General features: G+C 42.9%; 1 protein-coding gene across 1 annotated transcript in view; it reads right to left on the reverse strand.

Annotated features, from left to right (window-relative positions):
- The window catches only part of LOC138582136 (zinc finger protein 585A-like), a 293,496-nt gene that overhangs the window by 164,968 nt on the left and 101,338 nt on the right, over nucleotides 1-27,190 (reverse strand). The window contains exons 6-7 of the mRNA XM_069653148.1: nucleotides 24,887-24,994; nucleotides 17,795-17,869 (exon numbers count right to left, since the gene is read on the reverse strand). Coding sequence (XP_069509249.1) covers nucleotides 17,795-17,869; nucleotides 24,887-24,994 — 183 coding nt within the window. The remainder of the gene's footprint in view (nucleotides 1-17,794; nucleotides 17,870-24,886; nucleotides 24,995-27,190) is intronic.

Below are 27,190 nucleotides of genomic sequence, written 5' to 3' on the forward strand. Positions count from 1 at the left end.
GTATAAATCTACTAGCATTGCTGGGTCCGAGGAAGCAGGCAGAGCGTTTAAGATAGGGCGCAGATAGGGCCTTAGCTTGCCCACTGTAATGTTACGCTTATTCCTGGTGAGAAGAGGAGGGGCTCACAGGTTGGTTCTGATGGGTGGGCTATCTTGGATAGTGAAGGTCAGTAGATGATGGTCTGTCCAAGCGTAAGTTTCAATGGACGTTATTGCTGTCTCACAATTAAGGTCGGCAACCCAGTCTAGGTTTCTACCTTTAGCGTGAGTGGGCTGATTGACCCTTTGCGTGAAGTCCCTAATTCCGTAAGGAAGTTAGTCAGTGCCAGGGCATGTTGATCATTAGGGTCAGTGAGACCAAGATTCAAATCTCCTAGAACTAGAATTTGCAAAGTAGGTTTGGTATTAACAGAGAGCGTAGTAGTAATGTCTTCCTCAAATGAGCCAATAGGGCCAGGAGGTCTAAATATCAGGTGCGTAGTTAAGGTGCGAGGGTTAGTGAGAGGTAGTTTCACTGTCAGCAGTTTGCATGACGTGACGGGAGGATGTGTGGATACTCTGTGTGCCAGACTAGACTTAGCAATGAAGGCAATGCTGCCGCCTCTAGAAGATTCTCTATCTTATCTCAGTATAGTGTAATTATCCGGGATGACAAGTAGGAGGGTGGGACCAGCAGCTGCATGGAGCCACGTCTCTGTTGTTGCTAGGAAGTCTAGTTGTTTAGATTTGATCAGTTCGGCTATGTCTACAGCGTGGGAAACTATGGATCTCGCATTGATCAGAGCACCTTTGATCTGCAGGGATCTGTTGCTTGCGATGATAGGCTCAGGAAGTACGTTCCTCTGACCAACCCTGTTTTTTTTCACTTTGTTAATTTTTTGTTTGGCACTCTTCTGCGAAGTAATGCTTTCGTTAGGTTCATGAAGATGGATGGTGGACAGTGGGTGGGTTTTTCATAAATCTAGAACCAAGCCTGGCTTTTCTTACCGAGGTAGAGCATGGTGAGTTCAGTTGAGGTCTGATGACGAAACGCTGAATCCATTGAATAGGAGTCAAGGTACAATGAGCTCCAACTGAGGGGGAGACACCAATGTTTGTATAATTCGTTTCAAGATTTAGCTGGGGCAGGAATTTGGTTGGTCTGATGTTTGTAGGCTGAGTCATCGGCTTATGGGGTGGCAGAAATTTAGTAGGCTTTATCCAATGGGGTAGAGTAGTAGAGGTGTTCATGTTAGGCTGCAGGGTTTTAATTGGAGCCCACGACTGGAATGATGAGATAAAAATCTCTAGGTGAAGGCAATCTGCGGCTAGAGGATAGGTGTTACCATCCAAAAGAGCTAACAGAAGTCATGCAAGAAATAAGGTGATGGCATACATGGTTATGATATAGGGGGCCAGCTAGAGATGGTAGTAAAACAGTCAGCAGATATGGGCGTAATTAAAGTTGCAAAGGATGTAGTCTAGATTAGAATACTAATAGACATACACGTTAGTCTAGTGTATAGGGGTACATGTTTTAAGCAAGCAAATGATACTATACAGACATAACTGGCAATTAGTCCACATTATCGATTGAACAAAAAACAATATGAAACAGGGCATTAGTGCACAACGATAACGAGCTAGCAAATAGATGTGGTGGGATTTTGACAATAGATTACTAAAATGGCCTCACATGGTATTAACATATAGTAATGACAATTAGTATCACCTGCCAGTATGGAAAGGTGAAAGTTAAACACACAAAATGGGTGAAATCTACCAAAAGAAGGGGCTGAGAGCCGTAACCTGCGAGGCTGGAAGGTGTGCCACTGAGTCATACTAAGGTGGGCCAAGATCAGGTTACAAAGGCCAGTTCAGGCATGGGGCAATCACCAGGCAGGGCAGAATAGACAAAATAGCACGTGCATCAATCAGATGTAGGGCATAGCTACAAAAAGCGCGTCAGGAGTAGACAGAACGTTTTGAGTTATACAGGTTGTTTGTGCGACTCGTAGTGTGAACAAATATTGTGCATGCAAGGCTGACCACAGCTACAGACTACAGGTGGTACAATTATTGAATTGATAGCACCGCACAGGTTAAAGGCTCTAAGTGAGGATTGATACACAGGCAGAGGTGGGGTTGCGCAAAGGCGAGATAACAGAGTTAGGGGTTGAGAAGACCTTACGTTTAGGATAACGGACCGGAGACGCGATTACGGCTAGCAGCTGGTTAATAGAGGTGGTGGCAGATGTGCGGGCAAGAATGCGACAGCTGGCTCGCTGTTAAGCAGGTAATCTTACCAGAGGTGGCAACAGCACATGGTGATACGAGAATGTGGAAGTAGCAGAAAAGTCCATCTGTTGTGGTATAGGGTTCGAGGCGAGGGTTGCGTATCCAGGCTTGATGACGGGAGTGTTCAAAGGGGTAGTGTTACCCGGACAAAGGTCTTTTGGACGGTTCTCTGGTCCTCTCGGCTCCGACAGGCTTGGGACAGGGCCTTATGCTAGGGGCCTTGGGCATTGGGGTCGGCTTCCGCTTGCTGGCGGGGCCTATTGGCTTATAAGCCGGATGACGCCTCAGGTTGCCTAGCAACGATATGAACAAAAACGGATCCGCGTGATGTCGGCCATCTTGCGGTCAGCTGTAGAATGCCACGGCCGGCGCTCCGTATGGTGATGGCGGCCGCATCTCGAATCTACTCAGAAGTTGGTGGCAGAGCAGATGGAGAGGCAGGTAGAGATTTGCCTATGTTGTTTAAAATGCACATTTCAGTTCAGTAGTTGCGGGATTCACACAGCATGCGATTCAGGAGCTGCGGATCAAGCGAAGCGCATGGGGATCCTTTCCTCTTCGCCGGAGGGCAGCACAAGGAGTGCCGAGTTGCAGGGGTCCAGGGCTCCTGGTGTGTTCGACAACATTGAAAGCAGCAGAAGTCTAGAAGGATAAGCATGTACAAGCTGCTAGTATCAGTCAGTTGCAGTACCTTGACCCACTCTGAAACCAATGCTGGTTCTGTGCTGTGTCAGAATTCTGACTCAAGGTGATCGCGGGGTGAGTGCCATGTTTCTGGAATGGAGCAGGAATCCCCTTTTCAAGATTTGTGGCTAGCCAAGGGAGGCCAGCAATGGGTGTAACGTTTTTAGAATCTCTAAGCCCTATGGAAGGTTTTTGGTAGTAGGTGTGTAATCAGTATTCAATTAGTTTAGAACGAGTCCAAAGGTAAGGGGGTGTTGATGGCCGCAATGGAATGGATGGCGGTACGGGGTTTCCGCTGTCCTGAGCTGGTCACAGTTCATTGAGCAATTTATAAGTCTAGTCTTTTGAGACCTGGTGGGAATCAAATGACGGAATGGGTGGATTAAAATTAGAAATAGCAAAACGGGAATAGGCTAGTTGATTTATTGGAGGGGAGGGATGATACAGTTGTTTTCTTGACTTTTGCAATCTTTTCAATGAAGAATAAGGAGAGGTTGTAACAGAGATTCTGGGTCTGCAGTACCATGGAGGCAGTGTAAGCAGGCAGAAATGAAGGGTTGAACTGTTTTGAAGAGCTCTCTAGGCAAATGCATTGCCTCTCTCGCTTAAGTTGAACAGTATACCCTGGTAGCAGTAAACATGTCATGTTAGTAGCCAGTGAATGCAACAGCTATGTTCTTTTTTGCTGGAGAAGTCTTGTCCTTTGTGGCCAGCAATTTCTAATTATCAGTACTTCTTAAGAGGAATGAGGGATTCATAAAACCAGTTGACGGAAGGTGGTCTGGATGATACTTTTCAGACATGGGGAGAACAACAGTCAGAGCAATGACAGGGGAGAGAAAGTTAAGTCGGTCAATAGTAGATATGGGGTGTGGGAATGGAACAACAGGTCCTCTGCATTGGCTTGCTTGAATTTGTGCAAAGCGATTGTTTAGGGAGATCGAAACCATGAAGCTCTGGGTTTTGGTGTGGGGAATGGGAGGTGTCAGAGATGCAGAGAATGAGAGACTTAGCATGTGCTTGTCCATCCAGATGATTTGAGAGATGGTGACATATTCTGTGGCAATGCTAGTTTTCCGGCAAAGGATCTAGAGGTTATGATATCGCAGATGTCTGAAAACTCCTTCGTCGCTGAGATGGTGTTGTCCTCCAACCTTAAGTTAAAGTCGTCCACTATCGGATGGTGATCAGAGTTCAGAAAGTGGTCAGTTAAGGTACTGGAGAAGTAATCCAACAGCAAATGGTGGGGGCCGGGTGGGCAGTAGAAGGCAAGGAGCTTAAGGTTGTATGATGGAGCAATTGCTAGTTGGATGCCCAGCAGTTTGCAGGACATGGAAGGTAAGACAGCCGGGCAAGCCACTTTCTGCTTGGATTTCCATAAGATTGCAAATCTGCATCCTCTGCCTTCTTGTGTATTCTGGCAGATTGGAGGGTAGCTGTGAGCAATCAAATCTGAAAAGCAATGTGTAGATGAGTCCCTGAACCACCTTTCGTTTATCATGATGCTATGTAGATTTTACATTCAGCTGTAAATATACCCAAGAACAGCAAGTTCTAAGTGCCTTCCATTGCTTGCCTGCAGTAAGTGGATTTGTGGCAAGTTCCTTAAAGCTAACCGCAGGGCAGGTATCTGCTCAGGAGTCTGAGCATTTACTTGAGGCAACTAGCAAAGAAAAGGATTGTTTACTTAGCTGCACAAATGCCAAGAATGTTGGCTACTTCAATGTTGGCTTGTTAAGAGGTTCTCCCGACATGGGGCTATATATACAGTAGGTTTGAGGTAATGATGTTGGTCTATGGTGCATTTTTCCAAATTGTCCAAAGAAAAACGTAATAATGCCATCACAAATGACCTAGAAACAAATAATCTTGATATTCATTGAGACTGGTTTCCAAAGTTCCACATTTTTGGGTTACAGTTCTCATTTTAGGACGGTTATGGATTTACAAAATGTTTTATTGCTATGATTATCATACCTGTTACTGGTTCATAAAACTCATGAGATTTTGTTTTAATACATACAGTATGGTTAAAACTACATTTATGTTAGTTCTAGAATAAACTAGTTTTGCTTATAAAATGTTGTGCCCCATAGTATTATAGGAAAAAAAGAAAATAATTTATTCAGACCCTTTATGAGTATATTTATTAGTGAATTATAAATGTGATCAATATCAGAGTCATTGGGCCTCATTTTAAGTGATTTTTTAGAATAACCAGGGTTTCTAAATATCAACTTCTAGAGCCCTGCGACCACATTCACTGTCCGTTATTATGTGTCATGTGCGTGTGAAACGGATCAAAGGACGAGTTCCCCACCTCCGTTGTAAGCATGAATGAGTTGACTTCCACACAATAACTGCGCCACACGTATAACCCAATGCTTGTCTGGTTATTTTATTTCTTAGTCATTCAACTCCCGTAGGAGAGCCATCAGTGATAACACGTGTTTCGGCACGTCCTGTGCCTTTTTCAAATCTGGGCAATTAGTGTTACAAAATCACACATGACTTAAGTCTATCAGTTCTTATATACTAAGGTCTTTAGTTAGCAATGGTTCATGGGTTCAATCCCACCTAAAAACTCTCCTGTCTCCTCCGTCCGCGTCAGCTCACTAAGGGGTCTCCTACGGGAGTTGAACGACTAAGAAATAAAATAACCAGACAAGCATTGGGTTATATGTGTGGCACAGTTATTGTGTGGAAGTCAACTCATTTATACTCATCTTAAGTGAGCCTATCCAGAAATAAAGGTGCTGTAAAAAGTTACGGGCACGTTTTCTGGACCGGCTGAGTCTGAAGATAGGGGGCACTGAACAACCGGCAGGCCTGACCTGCCGGTAGTTCAGGCCCCTACCGCCAGGTTTTTCACTGAAGCACCGGCACCGTTATTAACGGTGCAGGTGCTTCAGGTAACTTACTGAATGGGATATCACCACCGCCGCCTGTGATAACCCGGTAGCACCAGGATATCAGGCGGTGGTAACGGTAATAAGAGGTTGCCGGCAACCCGCCGGTAGCACCAGGGGATAACTGGCAACCTCGTAAAGAGAGCCATTGTCTGATTCAGGTGCAGTGCTGGAGAAAACTATCAATACTGAGATTAAGCTTTTTTTCCCACTGCGGAATTAAGAGTATTAATTCTATAATAAAAGTCTCCTTGAAAGGTGTGGTTTTTCTCTATTTGATCAAGTGACCTACTACAATGTCTAAAAGAAGAGAGGAAAAGGAGGTATCATACCCTGCAGAGTGATATACAAAAGAACTGTGTTGGTATAATTAGGAGAGTGTGAACATGAACAGGGCAAAAGCTCACATTTAAGGTAAGCATTCTGATGGCAGTTGAAGAGGAGCAGGTGATTTCCAGTTACAATCTTGTGATCTGCTGAGGACAGATCATGGAATACTGGGATAAAATCGTCCTTAATCCAGGATTTTGTGATGAAGGAGACAACAATCGATTTAGAGATGAAGTCTTCTAAATTTGTTTGCACATTTGGTATTAAGTAGGCATTCTCATACCATTGTCTAGATAGATTATAGTGTTATAGTGATAAAGCATGTCAAGCTTTTCTAAATGAAAATAGAGTAAGGGCATCCCTCAATCCCATGATTCTATAGTGCATGTCCTGTCTGTAACAATACTGACAGCTTTTTAAACTGCTGTGCGAAATGTCTTACATATGTGTTAGGAGGCTTTTCTGAAAGACTACTTTTGAAGGGTTCAGGAAGCAAACCTTAACAGACTTGCAAAGGTTTGACACACATGGCTTACGTTAACTCTCTCTAGGTAACAAGGATGAGCAGTTAGGCTGAGATTTAGGAGATCAGAGGTGTAATGTAAAGCACAATTAACAGCACAATAGACTGACTGGCAAGCGACAGCTTGTACACATAGAGTTATATAATAAATATACACTATTCATCAAGGACACACCAAGGTACTCCAGGGTCAGTAAAGCAATACACACATATTCACAGTTCACAGTTTCATTACCCAAAATGGGAAATGCCCCACTATTACGTATTCACAAAATTCAAGCATCCATACAAGAATAGTTTTTAAAGTGGGATGAAAAAAGAAGTTCAAACAATCTTACAAACGCTCTGCAAGGATATAAGGCAGTACCTCAGCCCAAGAACAAGCTTAATTAGTCCAATCTTTTCCTAACAACCACTATCAACAATTTACCAGGTAAGTAGCCAGGTTTTCAGTTTAGAACGTACTTCAAAGTTCTAGCATAGAATTGTATCATCTTTCTTTTCTACTGCTAATAGTGTATTTGAGGCTATTTGAGTGGGCAGTGGAAAATGTAGATCTTTCTCTTAATGTATTGTTTGATTTGTGTGATAAGTCCAGAAAATGTTTTATTTCGGTGATTTTAATTGCCAGTTTTAGCCGCTAATAATTATGCCAATTAACCCTGAAGTAGAAGATGAAATCTGGAGCATTCTGGAACTTCAAGCAGAGCTTCTGTGGTGACTGTATGCTCTTTCCAATGATTTGGCAGCTTGTTTGTATTCTTTTGGATTAAGAGCTTGTAATGATTGACTTCCAGGTGGGTATACTCCATGTTCTACGTATCAGTCTTTGAGAAGACAAAGTCAAATAGATTACAGCTTGGTGGATCTATTAGGTTACAGTTATCTAAAGTCCCTGGTTGTTATTGAACGACTGGAAAGTGATCATGACTCCTGGGTGTCGATAATGATGGACTTGCATCCCCTGCCAAATGAAGGGTTATGGGGGAAGATATTGGAGTTCATTATAATAACAGCAAACTGACCTACCTTTGCTGCCACCTGATATGCTGGTATTTTCCCTGCAGAAAGGGTGGTAAATCCCCATTCCATGGAGTCCCTATAGGACACAGTATGATTGCCGGTCATACCAGTGCCAGTAATACCAGGATTTATATTGCCGGTCAGAGCCTGGTTCACCTCCAGCTCTTGACTGGAGGTAATTCAGTGACCCCCACGGCAAACTTGTGGTTTGGCGGCGTGGGAAAAGTTGTGATTGTAAATTGTATCAATAATGCTGGTCAGATAGCACAGTGAGCGAAGCGCTTGCCCCTGATGTCTGTCTGCAGCCTCCTGTGGCAGGTCAAAATCCTGGCAGGGTCAACTCAGCCTTTCATCCTTCCGAGGTCATTAAATTGAGTACCACTCTGTGGGATAATAATGTCTTCTGTTATTTCAGTGTCCTGAGACCTATAGGTGTGTAGCGCTATATAAGAAATAAATAAGAATTATTATTATAACAATGAGTCTGCTAACAAAATGAGGCATAGATTATCTAGGACGAATGAGGAATCGGATTATAAACTGCTATTTAAGGGTTACCCCAGGAGTATTCCAATACCTCCAGTATTTTAAAAGCTTTAGATTTTGAGAATTGGCAGAAGTTGGTGTCATCTTTTTTCAACCAGTCCTCTACGCATATAAATATACAATATAAGAAGCTTGTGGCCGGAAAGAAAGAGAACTATTGTAATAGGCAATGGTATGCTTTGCAAAACGCTGCACTTGAGAAAAACCAGAGGGAATTTGTGCAGTTTATTTTCAAATTCTGACCTCTTTAATTCCAGAGCAGGCGTTCGAAACATTATAGACTGGTAGTTTTCAATCATTATATCGCTCTAATAGTGTATCCAATGTAGAGACTATTAATGATGGTTCATCCGTTAGTTCCCAATCATTATTAGATCGTGTTTCACTGTTGGTATTTATCCTAGTGGAAATGCGGGATACATTTATTTTTCAAAAGGCTGGGAAATCTCCCGCGGTAGATTATATCCCTGGGGATTTTTCAAACATGCCCCTGATGTATGGACTCCTTTCTGAATCAGGTTTTCTAATGAGCTTAATAACCTGTGAATTGTTCCTCATAGGTGGCACGTAGCTGTTGCAATCCCAGTCTACAAGAAGGGCAACAGAGATTTCCCCTCAAACTAACACCCCATTTTATTGTTGGACTCCCTGGGAAATATCAATGCGAAAGTGATCTTGAAAATATTGTAGTCCTGGTGTGAAGATAATCCGTTTCTATTGCCAATGCAAGCTGATTTTAGAAAGGCACTCTCCACTATAGAGCAGTCTTACAGGTTATCATTAGTGTTGCGAAAACCTGTATGCTTAGAAAAGTAGTGTATATTTTTTTTTTACCTTTTACTGTCCTACAACCTGTGTTTGATACAGTCCTGCATTGTTTATTGTGTTCAGTATAATGTTAATGTTAATGTTAAAGGATATTTGTACCGCGCACTATCACCACCGGAGTGGTCTCCTGGCGCTCTGGCGGCTCTGAAAAGAAAGAAAATGTTAATGTCTGAAAATGTTCTTTCTGCACTGAAATCTATGCCTACTACTATGCGGTTCTACAAAAAGGACTGGCAGGGGAATGTACACAACCCTTTGCTATTCATAAAGGTGAAAGGCAGGCGTGTATTATAGACCCTGTATTATTTTAGCTTTATATCAATGACATCACCATTAGGTTGGCTGAAGTGGAAGCTATGTCTCGGGGACAAAAAAGGAGTACACTTATTTATGATGATGATGCAGTTCTCATATGAAAGCCATTGTCTGGTCTACAACCATGAATGCATGGTTTGGTTTGGAGAAGGGTCCTATAATAAACACCGGAAAAAGAAAGGTGATGGCTTGACATCCCTGAGTTACTCATATACTAAAAGTAAAGTTTACTGTAAGGGGGGCACACTTACAGAGAGTGGATGCTTTTGATTATTTAGGCATCCACATGCAAAATTCAAGAAATTGTATAACACAAACATTTTGGAGGAGAATGCCTTCCCATGCCTTGGAGGTCTACGGTGCCCTGGCATTAATGGCCATTACTTATGAGCAGAAATGTGTGGGGACTAGAAATTCCAAGCTCTAGAGCATAAGGAAAATAAGATTTCAAAAAGACTAGTAGGGATTCAGTATAGTGGCCTTATTAGCAAGGTTAAATTGGAATTAGGTTATTTGAGCATTGCGTTCTGGGTTAAAATTAAACCCATTTGTACTGTCTTAACTTATGGAACACTAGTGAATTAAGAGTGTATTGTGATGCACTATCGGATTTAATGAGATGTGAGGATGCTTCTAACATCCCTGGCTCTGGTATCTGACATCTGTACTTGTCGTTGCGCAGCTGGAAGTACTATGGAAAGACCACAGTATATTCAGCAATTAGTATGAGGGCATGATGTTGAAGAATGGTTTCCGAGGGACCTTGTACAGAATGGGACGGTTCAAACCCTAACTACTTAATATTTTACCTGCCAAGCGACACAGACTCTGGGAGAGTGACTTCCACATTCCGGTCCCCTGCATAACACCCACTAACTTTGTGTGGTACCCGGCACCCTGAAACACATTCCCAGCTGTCGGCATTGACAGTCAGGGGACTTTGCCACACAGTATATGAATTGTCCACAGGTGTTTTACCATAAAACTTAGAATGGGGGGCATAGATGTTTCTACTGAGGCAGCAAAACTCTGGTACTTGCTACCATAGATGAATAACTCATGTTTTGTAGACACATTGAGACAAGGTTGTTTCCCCAATGAAAATCTCCATTTGTAGGCAAAAAGGAAGTGTATAGATGCCAAGGCTGCTTCTACTAGTTGCTTTTTAGTCAAGCCTCTCCTAACCCTGTTACTGTAAATAGGAATGCCAAGAGCACCCTTTGGTGGTATCCAAGCACCTTATAGACATACATGCAACTATCAACCAAGACCCAACAATTAATTATGAGTTTATTAACACAACACGCTTTTGCAGTTGAGTTGAAAGAAGTTTTTACTAGACCAGAACAAATGTAAACATATACATCAGCAGTCAGATTAAGCTTCACCTTAAAGAACATCATTAGAACCTTCTCTACATAAAAGAATCTGGGCAGCAGAGTGACAGGCTGCAACATGATTTGTGTTTTTATGATAGCAATTGGTAATAATTACATCTATTATTAAAGTGCTTATAAAAGAAATAAAAGCTGAAGATACACACATAGGGAAAACAGACTGGAAGTGTTTCTAATGTTTTACTATAATTGTGAAATAGCTCATATTACACTTTATTTTACACCATGATTCACATTGTATTAGATATCTTACTACCTCTGTAATGCAACTACAACACAGGACCTCAACATATATAAAAATGCACATGTTAAGATCCAAAAAGCATTGCTTGTATATTATATTTAAACTGTGGAAGATAAAACGCTGTAGTTAGATATTGAGTAGAAGAAAAATATGCAATAAAAAATGTCAAAAAACACCACCGGTCAAAATTTAACATTGCCTATTATTCACACAAAAAAGCCACTACATTGTCATTTCAAACCTCAGCTAAAGCTAAAATTACTGGCTTTGTCAGTGTTTTCGAATTACTTCCCACAGCTGTTACATCACGCAGCAAAGTAAACCTTGGTCCAACTTTAGCAAACCATTAGCTTGACATAAATCAATTTAATATGAAATTAAGTAAGATAACAGTCTTTAAAGATTTGCACCTCATTACAAGTTTGGAAGTGTGGTAAAAACGGTGGTAATGCAGTGGTAATCGAGTTACCACTGCATTACCACCACATTACCACACCGCCGAACTACAGGTTTGGAGGTAAGGCAGAGGAAACACCTCCAGCATAATGCTGGAGGTAATGCCCCCACCTTACTGCCCCAAAACAGCCACCTTGGCAGTATTACCGCTGGCGGTAATACCATCGAAATCCCCATAAACTCTTATGGACTTCAATTAATGGGTACTCATACTGCCTACCACAAATTGTAATCCACTGGTAATACAACTGGACCAAGTGGTGGTAACAGTAATACTGTTTGGTGGTATCTCAGTGGTATTACCACTGAGATACCACCAAACTCGTAATGTTATGTTATATTAATGATGCGTATAAAGCGCTCGTAGGCCCAAAGGTATCTTGCCGCTAGAAACACAATGAAGGCTAGCTAACACTTTGACCTAAAAAAAGTAGAGTTTTCAACTGCTGTCTAAATTCCAAATGAGACAAAAGTGCTGTGTGTGTGTGTTTATTATGTACCCACACAGGAAGAAGTTAGTGGTTCAACAATTTACTTTACATTTCTTCCGATAAGCACGAAAGATGGTTGAAATCAACGACGGACAAAGTTAGTTATACAGTAGTAACACAAATAGGTGTCGGCCTCTGGAGTGTAGAGGTCAAGACTACATTGGGATACATGTTTCCTTATAGATCGAGGGGGTATAAGAACCCACTGGTACAGGAAAAACACGAGCCTGAGACTGGGGGTGGTCTGAGGCGTTGTAAACAAAAAGTGCACACAACAATCTTTGAATATGACAAATACAGGGTAGTGATACAGTTGTGTCACGTAGTTCGACACGGGGTGTGACACAGGGTGTGTTTGGGCCAAAGAAAGTGGCTTGGTTGGAGCCTGTCTTTGTGCTGGCCTTCGTCAGGAAAAGGCACCAGTGGCGGTGCTGTCCGTGATGTCTGTGGGTGAAACAGAACTGTTAGGATCTCGGGTGGTTGTTCATAAAGTACTAAAGGTATTAAATACGGGCCAATTAGTGCCCGGGTGATACACCACATGGTGTATCTAAAAGGCAGCTTACCTACTGCTGGAGTAGCAGAGGGGTGCTGTCGGGAAATCCAATATTAATTGCAGGAAAACCGGTGCAATACTGGCACTGGGTGGGTCGGCTGTGGTTTCCTAGAAGCCGACGTGGTTCAGAGTCTCACGGTACCGAAGTGGGCCGATGTTAGACCCAGGTCTGGAGGGAGAGTAGAAAAACAGGTAATATAGTAACCTATAAATGTGGGGATACGAGAGTGCTGGGTGGTGTTGCTGACCGGCACTAAAAGAGGCTACTAGGTCAATCGTGTCGAAATACCCTACGCGCTCACGGGTCAGGGGGAAAGGTGATCCTGGGTATGGTGGACACGTGAGGCGATGCTGTAATAGCTCTAAAAAACACACTGAGTGCGAGAGTGAGCTCAGTGGTGGTGCCTGGAGTACAGCGTAGGTGATGTAGAGAATTGCTCGAGTGTGGTGCACGAGTTGTTCATCTCAAAGGCTTAACTTGCAGAGCGTCTCACCAACATAGTGCCCAGCACGGGGGTAAGTGCAAAGGTAACCGAACAAGGGGGAACGCCACTGGCTCCTGGGACACACAGAGTTAAAAACCTGAATATGGTTAACCCTATTGAAGGACCAGATAATGGCGGCTACTTGAAAACAGGGGTGAAGCCCTGGTGAGCTGGTGGATGGGTGCCTCAAGTGAGACTAATCACTGTGTTACGAGTGGGCAGGACGTGTTGGTGTTGTGGCCGGGTGCGTGCTGCAAGGCATACGAGTCAAGGAGAAACTTACCGCGGTCGTGTTGGTGCGCTGCCGTGATGCGCGGGGACTTCTGAGAGCCGTGTTAGTCGGAGGCCGAGGAAGCCAAGGCAGTCTGTATAAAACACTGCCTGTTGCTGAGAGCAGGCCAATGGGAGCCCGCGGTCAAGTGGAGGCTGCCTGCGGGAGCCAATCAGATGGCTGTGCGTGGTGTCCCCATCGAAGTGCGAGACGACGCATGGGATGTTGGGTAATGTAGTTCGTTGGAGCGTGACAAGGCCACTACTATTGGCGGACACATAAAAACAGTGTCCCAGTGTGTGTGACACATGGACCAGGAGTATATCTAGGTAGAGTGGACTCCTGTGGAGGCCCGTGGGGCATCGGCTATAGCTCTAGATCCAGGAAAGTAATAAAACACCTAAATCAATATAGTTTAGGACTGAGGACTTTTACCGGAGGCACCTGCAGCTGGTGTACATGGTTGACATTGGTGTACAATTGTGTATAAAAGATAACACAACATAGCAGGCAAACACTAAGGTTGAAAACATTTGTGTTATCGTGTTAGTGGTAGTTACACATTGTAATTGATTGAGCGTTGTGGACACTGGTGATAATGGGTTCTAGGGTAACCATTTGGGAGAAAAAACTGGTGTGTGGGGATGCCTAGTCCTCTGTGGTTGAGTGTAGGTGGCACACCAGACGGACACCAGGCCAAAGTAACAATTGAATTCAATTGCTGTAGCTGTAGTCCCAGTGCTGTGGCTGACAAACAGGTTGTGGTATCTGTAATGCTCCCTCCTGGAGGTGGCGGGACCCATGGTCGGTGAGCAGGAGTGTTTTGAATGTTACTAAGGGGTCAGCTACCTGGGGAGGGTGTTGACGGCCATGAAGGTGTCATGATTACGGAGCACTGGTTGTTTTCTAGAAGTGTTTCCATTCAACGGTTATATTTAAACCGTTTTGGACCGAGTTTAATTTGTGAACCCATTTTTGCTCAAGTCTGGTGAGGGCAAGGTTGATGTCTCCTCCCCGTCTTTGCGGCAGGAGTTGCTGAACCACGGTCCATGTAAATTGTTCGTGGGTGTGTTTCCTCCTGGTGAAGTGTTCGACCAAATGTTTGTCCTCAATTTGGTTCTTAATACACGATCTGTGCTCATTTATCCTTTGTTTGACAGGTCTGATGGTTTTGCCAATATAGACCAAGTCACAGGGACACTTGATGGCATAGATCACGTACTTGCTCTAGCAGTTAGTGTGGCTGTTCTGTTTCCAGACCAGATTCTTGTGAGTAAAAGTCTTGCTGTTGGTTGTAAAACGGCAAGCGACGCATTGTCCGCAACTAAAATGGCCTACTACTGGCGGAAGGTTCCACAGAGTTGTTGCTGGTTTGGTGGGTTCTAGAAAAGTATGGACCAGGGAGTCCCTTAGATTTCTGTTCTTTTTGAATGCGAACAGTGGTTTCTTCACAAGGGTGCCTTCGTTCTTGACCAGGTGCCAGTGTTTGTTGATGGTGTTTTTTATGAGGTTGCTGACTGGATTGAACGTTGTTACGCAGACGGTTCTGTTGATAGGGTCTTTTTCTTTGGTCGTTAGGCAAAAGGAGCGATCAGTGTTTGCTGCTCTTTTTTTGGCAGTCTTGATTGACTTCCTTGGATAGCCTCTTTGTCCAAGGAAGAAATGTAAAGTAAATTGTTGAACCACTAACTACTTCCTGTGTGAGTACATAATAAACACACACACACAGCACTTTTGTGTCTCTGTTTTGGATCTCCTCATCCTGATTATTTGTTTAAAATACGTATACCCACCTGGGTAAATCGGGACCTCGCCAGGTGCCCTATGATTTATAATATAAATTCCAAATGATTCTGTGTGTGTCTCAAGGCAAGCAGCAGTCCATTCCACAGATTAGCCTCCCACTCTTGCAAGACGAAACCTACGAACTATGACTAAACATGCATCTCCAGAGCGAAGAGCCCTGTTGGGAATATAAGGAGCAAACCTATCACAAGGATAGTCTTCCCCCTGCTGATAATAGGCCCGATAAACAAGGCATAGGGCCTTGAACTCCACTCGTGTGTGCACCGGGAGCCAGTGAAGAGACCGTAAAGCCGGCGAAATGTGAATTCCATAAGGTGAATTAGTCGCCACTCGGGCAGCTAAATTCTGCAACACCTGTAATTGATGAATAAGCCAAACAGGCTGAGCCAAAAACAAGGCATTGCAGTAGTCCAATCTGCTGTGCACTAATGAGGACATAACCAGAGGACGGAGATGACTAGGCAGAAATGGTAGAGTATTACACAATATCCTCAAATGGAGCACACCAGCCTTGTAGATTGCGCCAACTTGATCGGCCATAGAAAGAGTGGAAGATAAAATTACCCCTAAGTTTCTTTCCGCCGTCACTGGGACAGGAATTTCACCAAGTGCAGAGGGCCAGAAAGAGGGAGTCCAAAGAGTGGGATTAGGAGGGGAAACCCATCAACAGAATCTCTGTCAATTTCCCATTCAGCTTCAGCCAACTGCTGTTCACCCCCCCCCCACGGCCGCCAGGCAACCACATAAACATAAGGACACTTCAGCCCAGGCAAGATCAAGTCGAACACGGATCTCTGTGTCATCGCCATAAGAGTAGCACCGGAGGCGGAAGGAGCGGACAAGACAGAAGACAGACAAGAGGCTGGATATAGATGTTAAAAAGCAAAGGGGACAGCGCGGAGCCTGCGGAACACCGCAGGTCAATGAAAGAAAATGGGAAAGAAAGGGAAGAAGACAGGGAGATTGGCCCCTATCAGCCAGGAAGGAGGCAAACCAGGTCAGGACAGGCCCGGTGCGGCTTGCCAAGGCCAGGCGGGAACTGAGGATAGAGTGGTCGACAGTGTTGAAAGCCGCTGAGAGATCGAACAAAATCAGGGCACCCACTCCTCTGCCATCCACCAACCTGGCCATGTCATCCACAACAGACACCAGGACACTCTCTGTACTACGTTCCGGCTAGAAACCTGACTGGAAGGGGTCCAGGAACTGAGAAGTTTCCAGAAAAGAAGAGAAAAGAGGGTACACCAGGGCTTCTAACTGTTTCATAATAAAAGGCAGAAGAGAAATTGATCAATAGTTAGATAAAACAGACGGGTCCAGTGGCTGCTATTTTAAAAGAGGGATAGCAATATCCTGCTTGAGTTCAGTTGGAATATAGCCAGATTAACAAGAAAGGTTAATAGCTTGGGCTACCCAGGTACTCATACCTGGCATGATGTCTTTAAGAACAGCCAATGGTACAGGGTCAGTAGGAGCTGCTGATTTAAGCTGGAGAGCAACTTTACTCACCATTACAATAGTGATTACAGGAAAATCTGACCAATTATGGGAAGAAGCCAATTTAACCTCATCCACATCTTCAATGGTATTAGCCTGATCTACCATACAGATATCGGTACAAATACTTTTGATTTTTGTGATGAAAAATGAGCCCAGTGTTTTATGAGGCTGTTAATCCTTTGAAGGGGCAAATAGCTCTTTCTATTTGACTGACAGCAAAGAGAGTCAATAAAAATGGAAACATACACAAACCCTCAACAAATGAGGGTGGATGTAATAGCATGTCCCTTTCTCTACACTACATACAAATAGTGTTGGCACCTTCATGAGCCAAAATGAAGAATGCTAACAAATCATTGAAATATTTGGAAAGATAAAATCAAATTATACACTGTGTTTAATACATCACTCCAAATGCATCCCTCAGTCTTGTCTTAAACAAAAAACGTTATAAAGTTAGAAAACCTTTCTATTTTAGTTATGTCTGATTCCTCAGGACCATGGCCTGATTGGTCTAGGTGTTTAGATACCTACCAGTTGGAGCACCGCTATCCATCTTTAGTTATGGGCACTTTCAGACTCTGGGGCTCATTATGTGTTCCGCAATATCCTGCCGGTAATTCCAGCGGGATACCGGGGAACTACTGTACCATCTCCGCCGCCCGATATCCTGGTGTTACGGGTATTACAGGTTGCCCGAATCACTGGCACTGTTAATAGCGGTACCAGTGATTCAGCCATTTACCTGCCGGTAGGAACCCCATCTATCGGCAGTAGTTTGCCAGTCCTCTGGAAAGGTGCTGGTATACATTATTACCGGCACCATATTTCCAGGCCGGCAAACCTGTAATGAGCATGTCTGGCTTGCTAATCTCTGGTCTCAATAAAAATACAGTTTTATAAAAATCCCCTTTTTATACCCATCCCATGGCAGTGATGGACAAATCTGAAATCATTAGTTGAGAGTTTTCCTACAAATGTGAGTTAATCTGAGGCCATTAAGAGTACATTATGTCGCATTAGGACTGGGGTTGTAATTGATACAAGTTATGTTCTATCACTCATAATTGAGAACATATTGTTTGTTATTATGGAGGGTAGACATCTGTTGTCTCAGTGTGTGATTGTATGCAGCCAAACTCTGGTTACTCACCTACGGGACTATCGTGTGTTCTTCTCTCAGAGTCTTGACCTCCCTCTTCCTTAATGACGAATGAAATAACAGGTTCTGTCAAAGAAACAATCTGCCATTAGCAACAAAACTCTAAATATTTACAGGTACACTATTTTACATGGATTGCTTAATAAAAAGGTAGAGGAGCAACTGGATCACTATAGAAATGGTTATAAGTATAAGAGGTAGAGACAGGGGAGGCCAGCAAAGATGGAACAGGTAATATATGGATCATGTAGATTAACATTATCAAAGTGTACTAAGATAATCTTATCAGGAGATCTCATCACTGTAAAAATATCTATTAAAAGTAGCTGAGCTATGCAACACCTGTGGCAGATCCTAATGGCCAAACAAAGCTGGCCAGAGAGCTTGATCAGTTTATGCATTTGCGTTAAGCATCCACGTATTAGCTGCAAGTTAGGAGTCTTACGCCAATTTTTCAACACAACATTTTCAATAATTTCAATTCAATGAAATGTGTGCCATTTAGTTGACGTGATAGCATTGTATGCTTTGAGCTTTGAGGTTTGAATGATAAAGTGACACACAAAATAATCACTCCATCAAAGTTTTGTATTTCTTTTCATTTCAGTTGAATGCACCTAATGCCTTAAACAATATCTATCAAAACATGATACGCTTACACTCCAGCTAACAACTTGAATAGTGCATTCAATATTCTATTATCCTGGTCAGCAATTAATTGTTCCAATTTCTTAATAGATGGTCTATATTAACTGCATACTTCTTTTTCTAACAGACATATTTGCCAGGCTCCCTTTCTTTCAGCCAACTCTGGCATGCCAGATCGTAAATTCGTCTTTCTTCATTGCATCAAGTGTCTTATCAAAATCACTGAATTATCTGCAGCGTTTACACATGTCTTTCTAGATTTTGTTTCTGCTGTCTCTTTAATCCAACCTACTCGATAGCATACTCAATATCAGTTAGTTTTAAATGAGCATATGCGGTATACATTTCATACCTTTAAACAACATAATATGAAATCACCATATAGTTCTGATCACCTTTTATAATTCTCCACAAAAGCAGTATAATTTAACACATTTAACTCTTTTTAAAACTTTTATAAATGACATCATGACAAACATCCCACTATAGCCACTCACCAATACGTGGACGACACATGAGAGTAAATAGCGTGCAGGACATAATTTGTCTCTGCCATTACCTAGCCATCACCAATCCTGGATGTCGACTGCGTAGCTGAAACTAAACCCATCCAAGACTGAATTTGTCCTCATCGGTCCACCAAATAAACAACTTATCCCACAATGGCTCAATGATATGTGCCTAACTCTCGGAAACTAACTCTCGGAAACAGCAACATGATCAACATATTCCTAGGCTTCACCATTGACAGCAGCCTGTCCTTCCAGAAACACATAACCAAGAAGGCCCAGCCTGGCTAGAAATCTCCACCCTTCTCAAAATCAAACCATTCATCCCACTGCAGGACTTCCACCCATAGTATAGGCCTTTGTGGTCTTGCACATCGATGGGGGGAAATGGCCTCCTGACGGGACTCCCAGAGGCTTACTTGGCACCCCTAAAAACAGTTCAACCCACTACAGCATTATGGGTGCATAGACATTTGGCTGACATATGCAAACTACATAGGCTTCCTCTCCCGACCAGAATACTGTTCAAGACTGTATGTATCATTTACAAAGAAGTCATGAATAACACACCAGCGTACCTGCAGGTGAAGTTCCACATATCTGGTGGGCCACGCTCCTCGCGCACCAAATCAACGAACCGGCTTCAATCACAGCTCATACGCAAAGAGAGGACCTGCAAACAATCGTTCTCTAGTCTCGCACCCACCCTCTGGAACTCATCCCCTGTGTTGGTTTGGACTTCCCCCAAAATTCACCGATTTTGCAAATATCTCAAAACATGGCTTCTTGAACAACACCTGACCAAGGAAGAAATTCCAACAAATGCACTTACCGACAAAGAGACCTCAACTCACAGTACTACGGCTACCCACACTCTGTACGGTGCTCTGTTGCTCTCAAACGAGCTCCACGCTTTAAATATTAAATGAAATAAAAATAAAAATAAAGGTAGTTAGAGAGAATTATTCGATAATTTAAGAATGGGCAATCTTATTGGACTAGTTAGATAGAAAATAAGTTAACATTTTTGGAATCCATGAGCCTTGCGTGAGGAATCCTTGTGCCTGTGTGCACAGGCTTCTAGTCCATGCTTGGTTATTGGAATGGGACTTGTGATCCATTAATGGCCGTACTTTCTCAGGCAATACATGTTAGGATACATTTAGGAGCTCAAGGTGGACCTCCAATATTGATTATTTTTGAATCCCTTGAACAAAATGGCCTATTGTTATTGAGTTTTCAGTGGCCGATAGTATTCACCATCCAATAGCCTCACAGATTAATTGGAAAGTCTTTATCCATTCATGAAATTATCAATTCCATATAGCTTTGGTGAAACCAGCCTCTGACCATCAGAGACTTAAATGGGATGAGGTCAATGACGCCAGCATTTATGATACATCCATCGGTCCAAGCATATGTTATTTCAACTCATGTTAGACCTAGAACTTAATTCTACTCAGGCAGTGGCAATGTACCTTAACTTGATGTCTAATGATTCAGATTTATTTCATACTGTAACTGCATCATCCCTTCCCATAAGGAGGGGTTGGCTTAACTGGGATTGTAAAATAGGTAAGCGTAATCTTCTTACTTTATTGAAGAAATCTGCCATATCTAGGGCTGCAATTGTATATGCTCAGACCATTAGAAGAAAGCTATTGCTTTCCTGAAAAAATAACGGGATAGTTTAGCATGGTCTGAGCTAATTGAGGCTTCTGCAAAGACAAACTCTAAGAAATGTTGGGAAATTGTTTCAGTTGGTCCACTTTCCCAGCATGGCCCCGAAACTACTATGGAGGATCATGTTTGAGTAGAAGATCTTGCCTCCCTTTATAAAGCACAACTATACAGTTAATCATACCAAGTAGCTTGTAATCTGTGAGCAGAACGTCAAGATGTTGCCCCTCACTGTATGATCTCTATTCATGAGGTGCTACAAGCTATCATCTGCCCCATATGTAAGAAAGAGGGGGGGGAATCCATTATCTTACAGACCACTCTCCTCTTGAATTCCTATTTTTAAATCTTTAGGCAGGTTATCCTGGCAGAATTGGAGTCCTGGGTCACAGAAAATAACATTCTGACTGATATTCAGCTGGGCTTCCATCATGGACTGGGCACTAATGAGCAGGTCCTTAATTTGTATCTAATTATTGCCACCTCTGTGCAGGTTAAAGATGAACCCATGTATTTAGCATTCACACATCCGAGTACAGCCTTTAACAAAGTCAATAGGTCTGAATTGTGGCAGATTCTTAGATCCATGAAATGCCCTGCCGACTTGTTGGATACATTTATACAGATACACTGGGGCACTGGAGTATGTGTTAAAAGTGGGGCCAATGTACTACAGAGTTTTCTGTGGTCCTTGAAGCTTGACGGGGTTGTGTTCCTGCATCACTCTTGTTTTCACTCTGCATTAATGGTTTGCACACCTCCCTGCTTTGTATTGGTGCTCCTAAAATTGGTGACCGATTTATTCCGGTATTGGTACATGCCGGTGATACTGTGATAGTGGCAAAAACTTGCTCATAACAGCATGCACTACATTTATGAACTCACTAGATTTAAAGATTAATGCTGGAACATGAGCTTTATTGGTATGCCACGTGAGAAAAATAATTATTAAATGCCCCTCTATGCATACCAATCTATTAAAATACACTGGGTATCAGAGTTTGATTATCTGGGAATGTTTAGTTTCATGAAAATGTGCACTGCACAGCCGTTGTTGAATGCTCTCGAGGTTTATAGGTCAAAATCATTGCCTGTCACAAAATATGGTTCCACTCTCAGGAGCATTTCAGATCTTGCATCCTTACAAATCACAGAGAATATTTTATTTAAGAAAATCCTAGGCCTAAAACGTTCTTCATCCAATTTTGATACAAACTCTGAATTGAATTGAAGTTATCTTGAGGGCGACCTCTTTCCAGAACCTTTGATCCATTGATATGTGGAATAAACATAAGGTGGTTTTAACAAATGTTATCATTAAAGTCCTGCTAACTAAGCCACAACATCTTGCTGTTTCATGGTTTGGTTATATGAGTATTGTAACAGTGCAGAAGTACGCATCTGACACGAGGTGGCATATTGCTTGGCATAGACTTTGGTTTACAACAAAAGAAAAAGAAAAGTCTATCTTTCCTTACTTAATATGAGGGATTGCCCTACCTCAACAAAAATACTAAGGACCCAGTGAGGATGTCTGTAATGTAAAAGGTCCACATCGTGCGTCTAAACCTATTTACATCCCTTACACTCTCAAACTAACTAAAGAAAACTGGATCTCATTCATCCAGATGGAGGCGCCCTCACACTGGATGTAGAGTCCAAGAGGCAGTTCTTGTGAAAAGAATATATATAGTTAAATATTCACTGCTTGAACGTTCAGACCAACACAAAAAACACTGCTCTTCAGTCCTCCTAGGAGGAACATCTTCCTTGACTCTTGCTTCCACTTATGAACATAACACAGTTCTTCAAATCCTCTGGAGAATACTTTTCCTCTGTCTGTAAAACAGAAATTAACCTTTTCAGTCTTTTATCAGGTCTGGTTCACTAACCTGCCAGACCTGACTGTAGACTTTCTCAACAGTATATCAAGTCTTGATACCTAATCTGCCAGACTTGATTTCACAACTTTTTAGTTCCAAAAGATGTTTGCTTTGTCACTGGTTTCCTGTTTTATCGTTCCTTCCCTAGTCGGGGTCTTCCGACTGCTTCTGGGCTCCAGCACACTGGGTGTAGGTTTCTCTACACTGATAAGGGTCTTCAACCTTTATGTATTTTACTGTTGGGCCTTGCCCACTTCCATTTGGGTCCCAGGCCCTACTGCACGCTGGCAGGGCTTCCCTGTGGGTACCATACCCTGGTCTCTACTTCTGCATGATCCCTTTCTCTGCTTTACCTAGTATCCACTTGGACAGACCTGGTATACTCTCCTGCCAGGTAACATCCCACATAGTTATATTCCTAATGTTCATATCAACTTGAATAATCCCTGTTTTCCCTTTGTGGTCTTCAGGATGTGTTTATCTGGTCTGCAAAATTCTTAGCAAATTGTGTAATGCCACTTTTCCCTCCTTGTGCTTTTTGAGATGTATTTACGTGGTTTAAAAAGTTTCTGTCAAATCCGTGGATATATTTGCGTGACTCCTCCAGCTGCCTCAGTGCCCCAACCACCGGTCCGACGCTATCCCTACTTTTGGGAAGCATAGGGCTGTCTCCGGTCTCTTCAGGTGGCGCAGCAGTGCCGCGTTTGGCATTCTCCTCATGGCTCTGCAGGTGCAGATTCTCCCTCACATCTCTGGCTGCCCGCGCCTTTGTTCTCGGTCTGCTTTTGCCAGTCTGGCTTCCTTCCTTTCTGCTGCCAGTCAGGTCCACCTCGCCTGGACCTCTCTGGAAGTCATGACTCTTCGCATCCAAGCTCTCAGCCTTTGGGTCTCCTGCGCCGGAACAAGCATCTCGTTCCTTGCTCCTCTAGGGCTGGCTCAACAGAACATTGGGTCCTTCTTTGCTTTTTATGATTGGGGCTGCCTCTTGACAACTGGACCGCGTGTGTTGGTTCTGTGGTGGGCCTGCGCCTCCTTGTTCCAGCTTCTTCGTCTCAGTATTCTTCTGCATTACGCTTGGGTAAGTCTCCTTCTTCCTCATTCCAGTCTTGTCATTGATACTTTCCACTCTACTATAGCATATAGAGGTATGGGCGACCAGAGGGACCTGAGGAGGGGGATAAGGTGAGTGGGAACACCAAAGGGGTAAATGAATACTGCATTTTCCTCGGGCCATCTTTACCGGTCCCATGAAGGATTTCCCTCCCCATGAGATCCACGGGTAGCGGCCTCACCTCCCTGGCCCGAAGGGAAGATGCTTCACCCGTGGAAGCAGTGTCAATACCCTGGGATTCATCACAGTCCTTTTTTTTAAAGGTAAACACCCATAGTCACTTTAGTAACCAGGCCTCACTGAGAAAGCAGATGTTAATATATAAAAAAAGTGCCTTAAACTGTAAGATGAGAGACAGTGGAAAGCCAAAGAGTTAACTAAACTATCTAATCGCAGATATGCTATATTGACATCGACTACCTTGCACGGTTACCTAACATAGAGCGACCACTTGAATGATAGGTACCTAATCACAAGGGCGTGGCTTCATTGTTTACCTCTGTTTACCTCTAAGAGCGGTAATGACCAATTGGTAGGGACAGGAAGGGCAGAGTAGCGGCCCTCGTCAGGTACCTAGCGAAGATCTTTTACACTGTTTTCTATTAATTAGGCAGAGAACTCTGGCACTAATTCTGAAAGAGATTGGTCTCCATCAATGCCGCCCAGACTTTTGTTTCTTGCTAATGGTAGAGTCAGCCTGTAATGGATGGGGACTATTAATTGATCTGTGGAATGCTGTATAAATTAGGCATACCCACATGTTTCACTGATTATTTTGTGTGTAAGAAGTTAGATGTGTTGGTAACTTTTTTAATTGTATATGAACTGTTTTTTTATAGCAATCAGATATGTACGATTTATTTCTCGAATATTTATAAAACACTTATACAACAAGACAGTGTTTCAGAGCGCCACAGGGCACAGGGGGAGGAACGAGGGAGCAAATAAACACTGGAAATGACAATGAATAAATAGAAAAAAAAAGCGGTTCTACTAGGCCTTGTGACCTTCGGAGTGTGCAAGTCTTGTCTTGCATTAATTATATGCATATAGACTCGGACATGAGACTTGTTACTTTTTATGCAATCATTTTTGTGTCTTGTTTGTTTATGTCTCATTTTATGATTGTAATTTACAGACAAAATAAACATTCATTGATTGATTCATGCTTTCTCCATGTTTTGTGATCTCAGAAGGGGATCACTCCCTCTTCAATACTTGCAATGTTACAGTTTGAGATTAAGTAACTCACCTGATGTGGGAGTGATGTTGCTTTCTTCTCCTTCTCCACCTTGAAGATTCAAACGAGCCCTGTATTCTTTCTCTGTGACAGCAATGTCCGGGCTGAGACATAGAAATCCTAATAAACAGTGTGTTGGTTAGTACACAACATTTTATGTAATGGTTATATAACAGACTTTGACAATCATTTTCATTATCAATGTATGCTTCAATGATTATTCAATGCATTATTGAAAATGATAGACTTTATAGGGCAAACAAACTTGCCATATTTTCTGTCCTTAATCAGCATTCCATTTTGATATCAGTTTTCGTGGAATCCTTTTCCTGCAGGCTTCTAACCATAGAAACAGCAAAGCCACTAAAGCCTTTTCCTAGAAATAGCAAAAACAGCTCTTCAGGTCGCAACTTCAGAGGCTGGCCATGTCTCCCATCGAAGTCCCACCCAGCCCGCTTTAATCATCCCACACCAATCTTTGGTTTGTTTCTCCTACTCACACCACTTACTGCTGGATTCCGTCCACCTTTCAGACCTCACTGCCTCTTCTGTAATATTGCCACGTGGTGGACAGTGCCATAACCAGCAAACTCCCCACCTTCATCACCTTCTTGTTTATGTCTTTCCCTGCATAAAGACTAGGTATATTGGGGCACACTCCAGTGGGGGTAGCATTTTCAGTTGCAGTCTGTTCCTCAAAGGGAGACAGTTCCATTGGGAAGATCTATATCAATGGAAGACCAAAACTTAATTGAGAAAGAAGTTACTTCAAGACGGGCACAGTCCCAGTAAGTGGAACATTTCCAGAAGGGGTGCATTGATTCCAGTAAATTGCAAGCAGTCCAAAAAAGGCCACAGTTCCAGTAAGGCATCCGTTATATCACAATGATTATTCTGATCTGGATGGTGGTTCCAGACAGGACATGGCAGCAAGTCCATTGAGAACAGCAGTTGCAAGAAGAGTAAAGATTTACTAGACATAGTTTAAGACACAGTGACTGATGAGGCCCAAACAGCACAGGATGGAAAATCAGTTTCAAGGGCGGCTCTTGGACTTGGCAAATGAGCATAGACCATGGCAGCGAGGTCAGGGGCATACTGAAGATCTCGAGGAGGTACATTTGTTATTCTAGTTACATAATAAAATGTTGGAATTAGAGTTAGTGTGTAATAGTAATACATTTATTTACTAAATTCATTTAGCGTCTCTTCTGTCATAGATTGATTAATTGACATTCACATCAGTTTGTACTACGCCTCAGTACCAAGGAATCAGACTCACGTCAGTTAGAACCCCTGTCTCAGTGACAAAGACAACTTACGTCACCATCTGGTGAAATGATATTCAGAATCTATTCAACTACACTGATATTTGCAAACAGTGCTGTCCCCGATGAAAACCCAAGATCTTTGAAGGGAATTGAAAAATGTCATGCTGAGTGTTTCAATAATGTGTGTTTCAATGAGTGTTTCAAGTGAAGTGTTTCAATAATGTTCTAGTGATTTGCTTGATGTCAGGGGTATAACTGAGATAAGAAACACTAGGACGTATACAACAGCTTTTTCTATGCACTTGTCTGTGGTGAAGTAACTAAGTCATGTGTCATGTATTTGTAATTGACGTTTTCTGATTTTTTTAGTCAAGATTGTAGAATGTATCCTTATTGCACAAAGCACAGAAACACGCTTATGATATTGACGTGAATTGTATGTATTTGTCATATGCTCTTATTTGTACTCATATTTTTTTAGCAATTGATTTATGGATTACCATCACCTTGTGAGTTTGTAAATGTGGCAGTGCTTGGTGTCATGTAATTTATTTAAAAAATGAATATAAATCTATACCTTCATATCACTGATTAACTTTGTGTATTTGGTTATTTCAAACATTGTTTATAAGTGCCACTTTTATTCATTAGTTGGGTAAAGTTCAACTGGAACCTCTGCATAAAAGTAACTACACGAGAGGCCACCAGGGGGCGCAGGCAAGATGGCTGCCTGATCCGTGAGCTCCCTTGATGGCCCCGGGAAAATCGCAGAGACTGAAGAAATAACGGAACGCCTGCTGCACTAAAGCGGAAAAACCGCTGTATGAGATTGCCGTGATCCTGGAGACACCTTCCTGAAGTTTGGGGCTGCCCCCGTCGCGGAGTTCTTCATCTGAGTGTTTTCGTGCCCTCCCCTCCCCCATCGGGTCCCGAGGCATACACGGGAGGAGGCCCTCTCGCCGCACCGCCCTCGGCGTGAGAGAAGCGACCTACGCGGCTTGGTGCCCATCCCGGCCAGCCGTCCCTCTTCCGACGCGAGTGCCCA

This window comes from Ambystoma mexicanum, chromosome 3q, assembly GCF_040938575.1.
Source record: "Ambystoma mexicanum isolate Mex_15411 chromosome 3q, UKY_AmexF1_1, whole genome shotgun sequence".
NCBI classification, from domain to species: Eukaryota; Metazoa; Chordata; class Amphibia; order Caudata; family Ambystomatidae; genus Ambystoma; species Ambystoma mexicanum.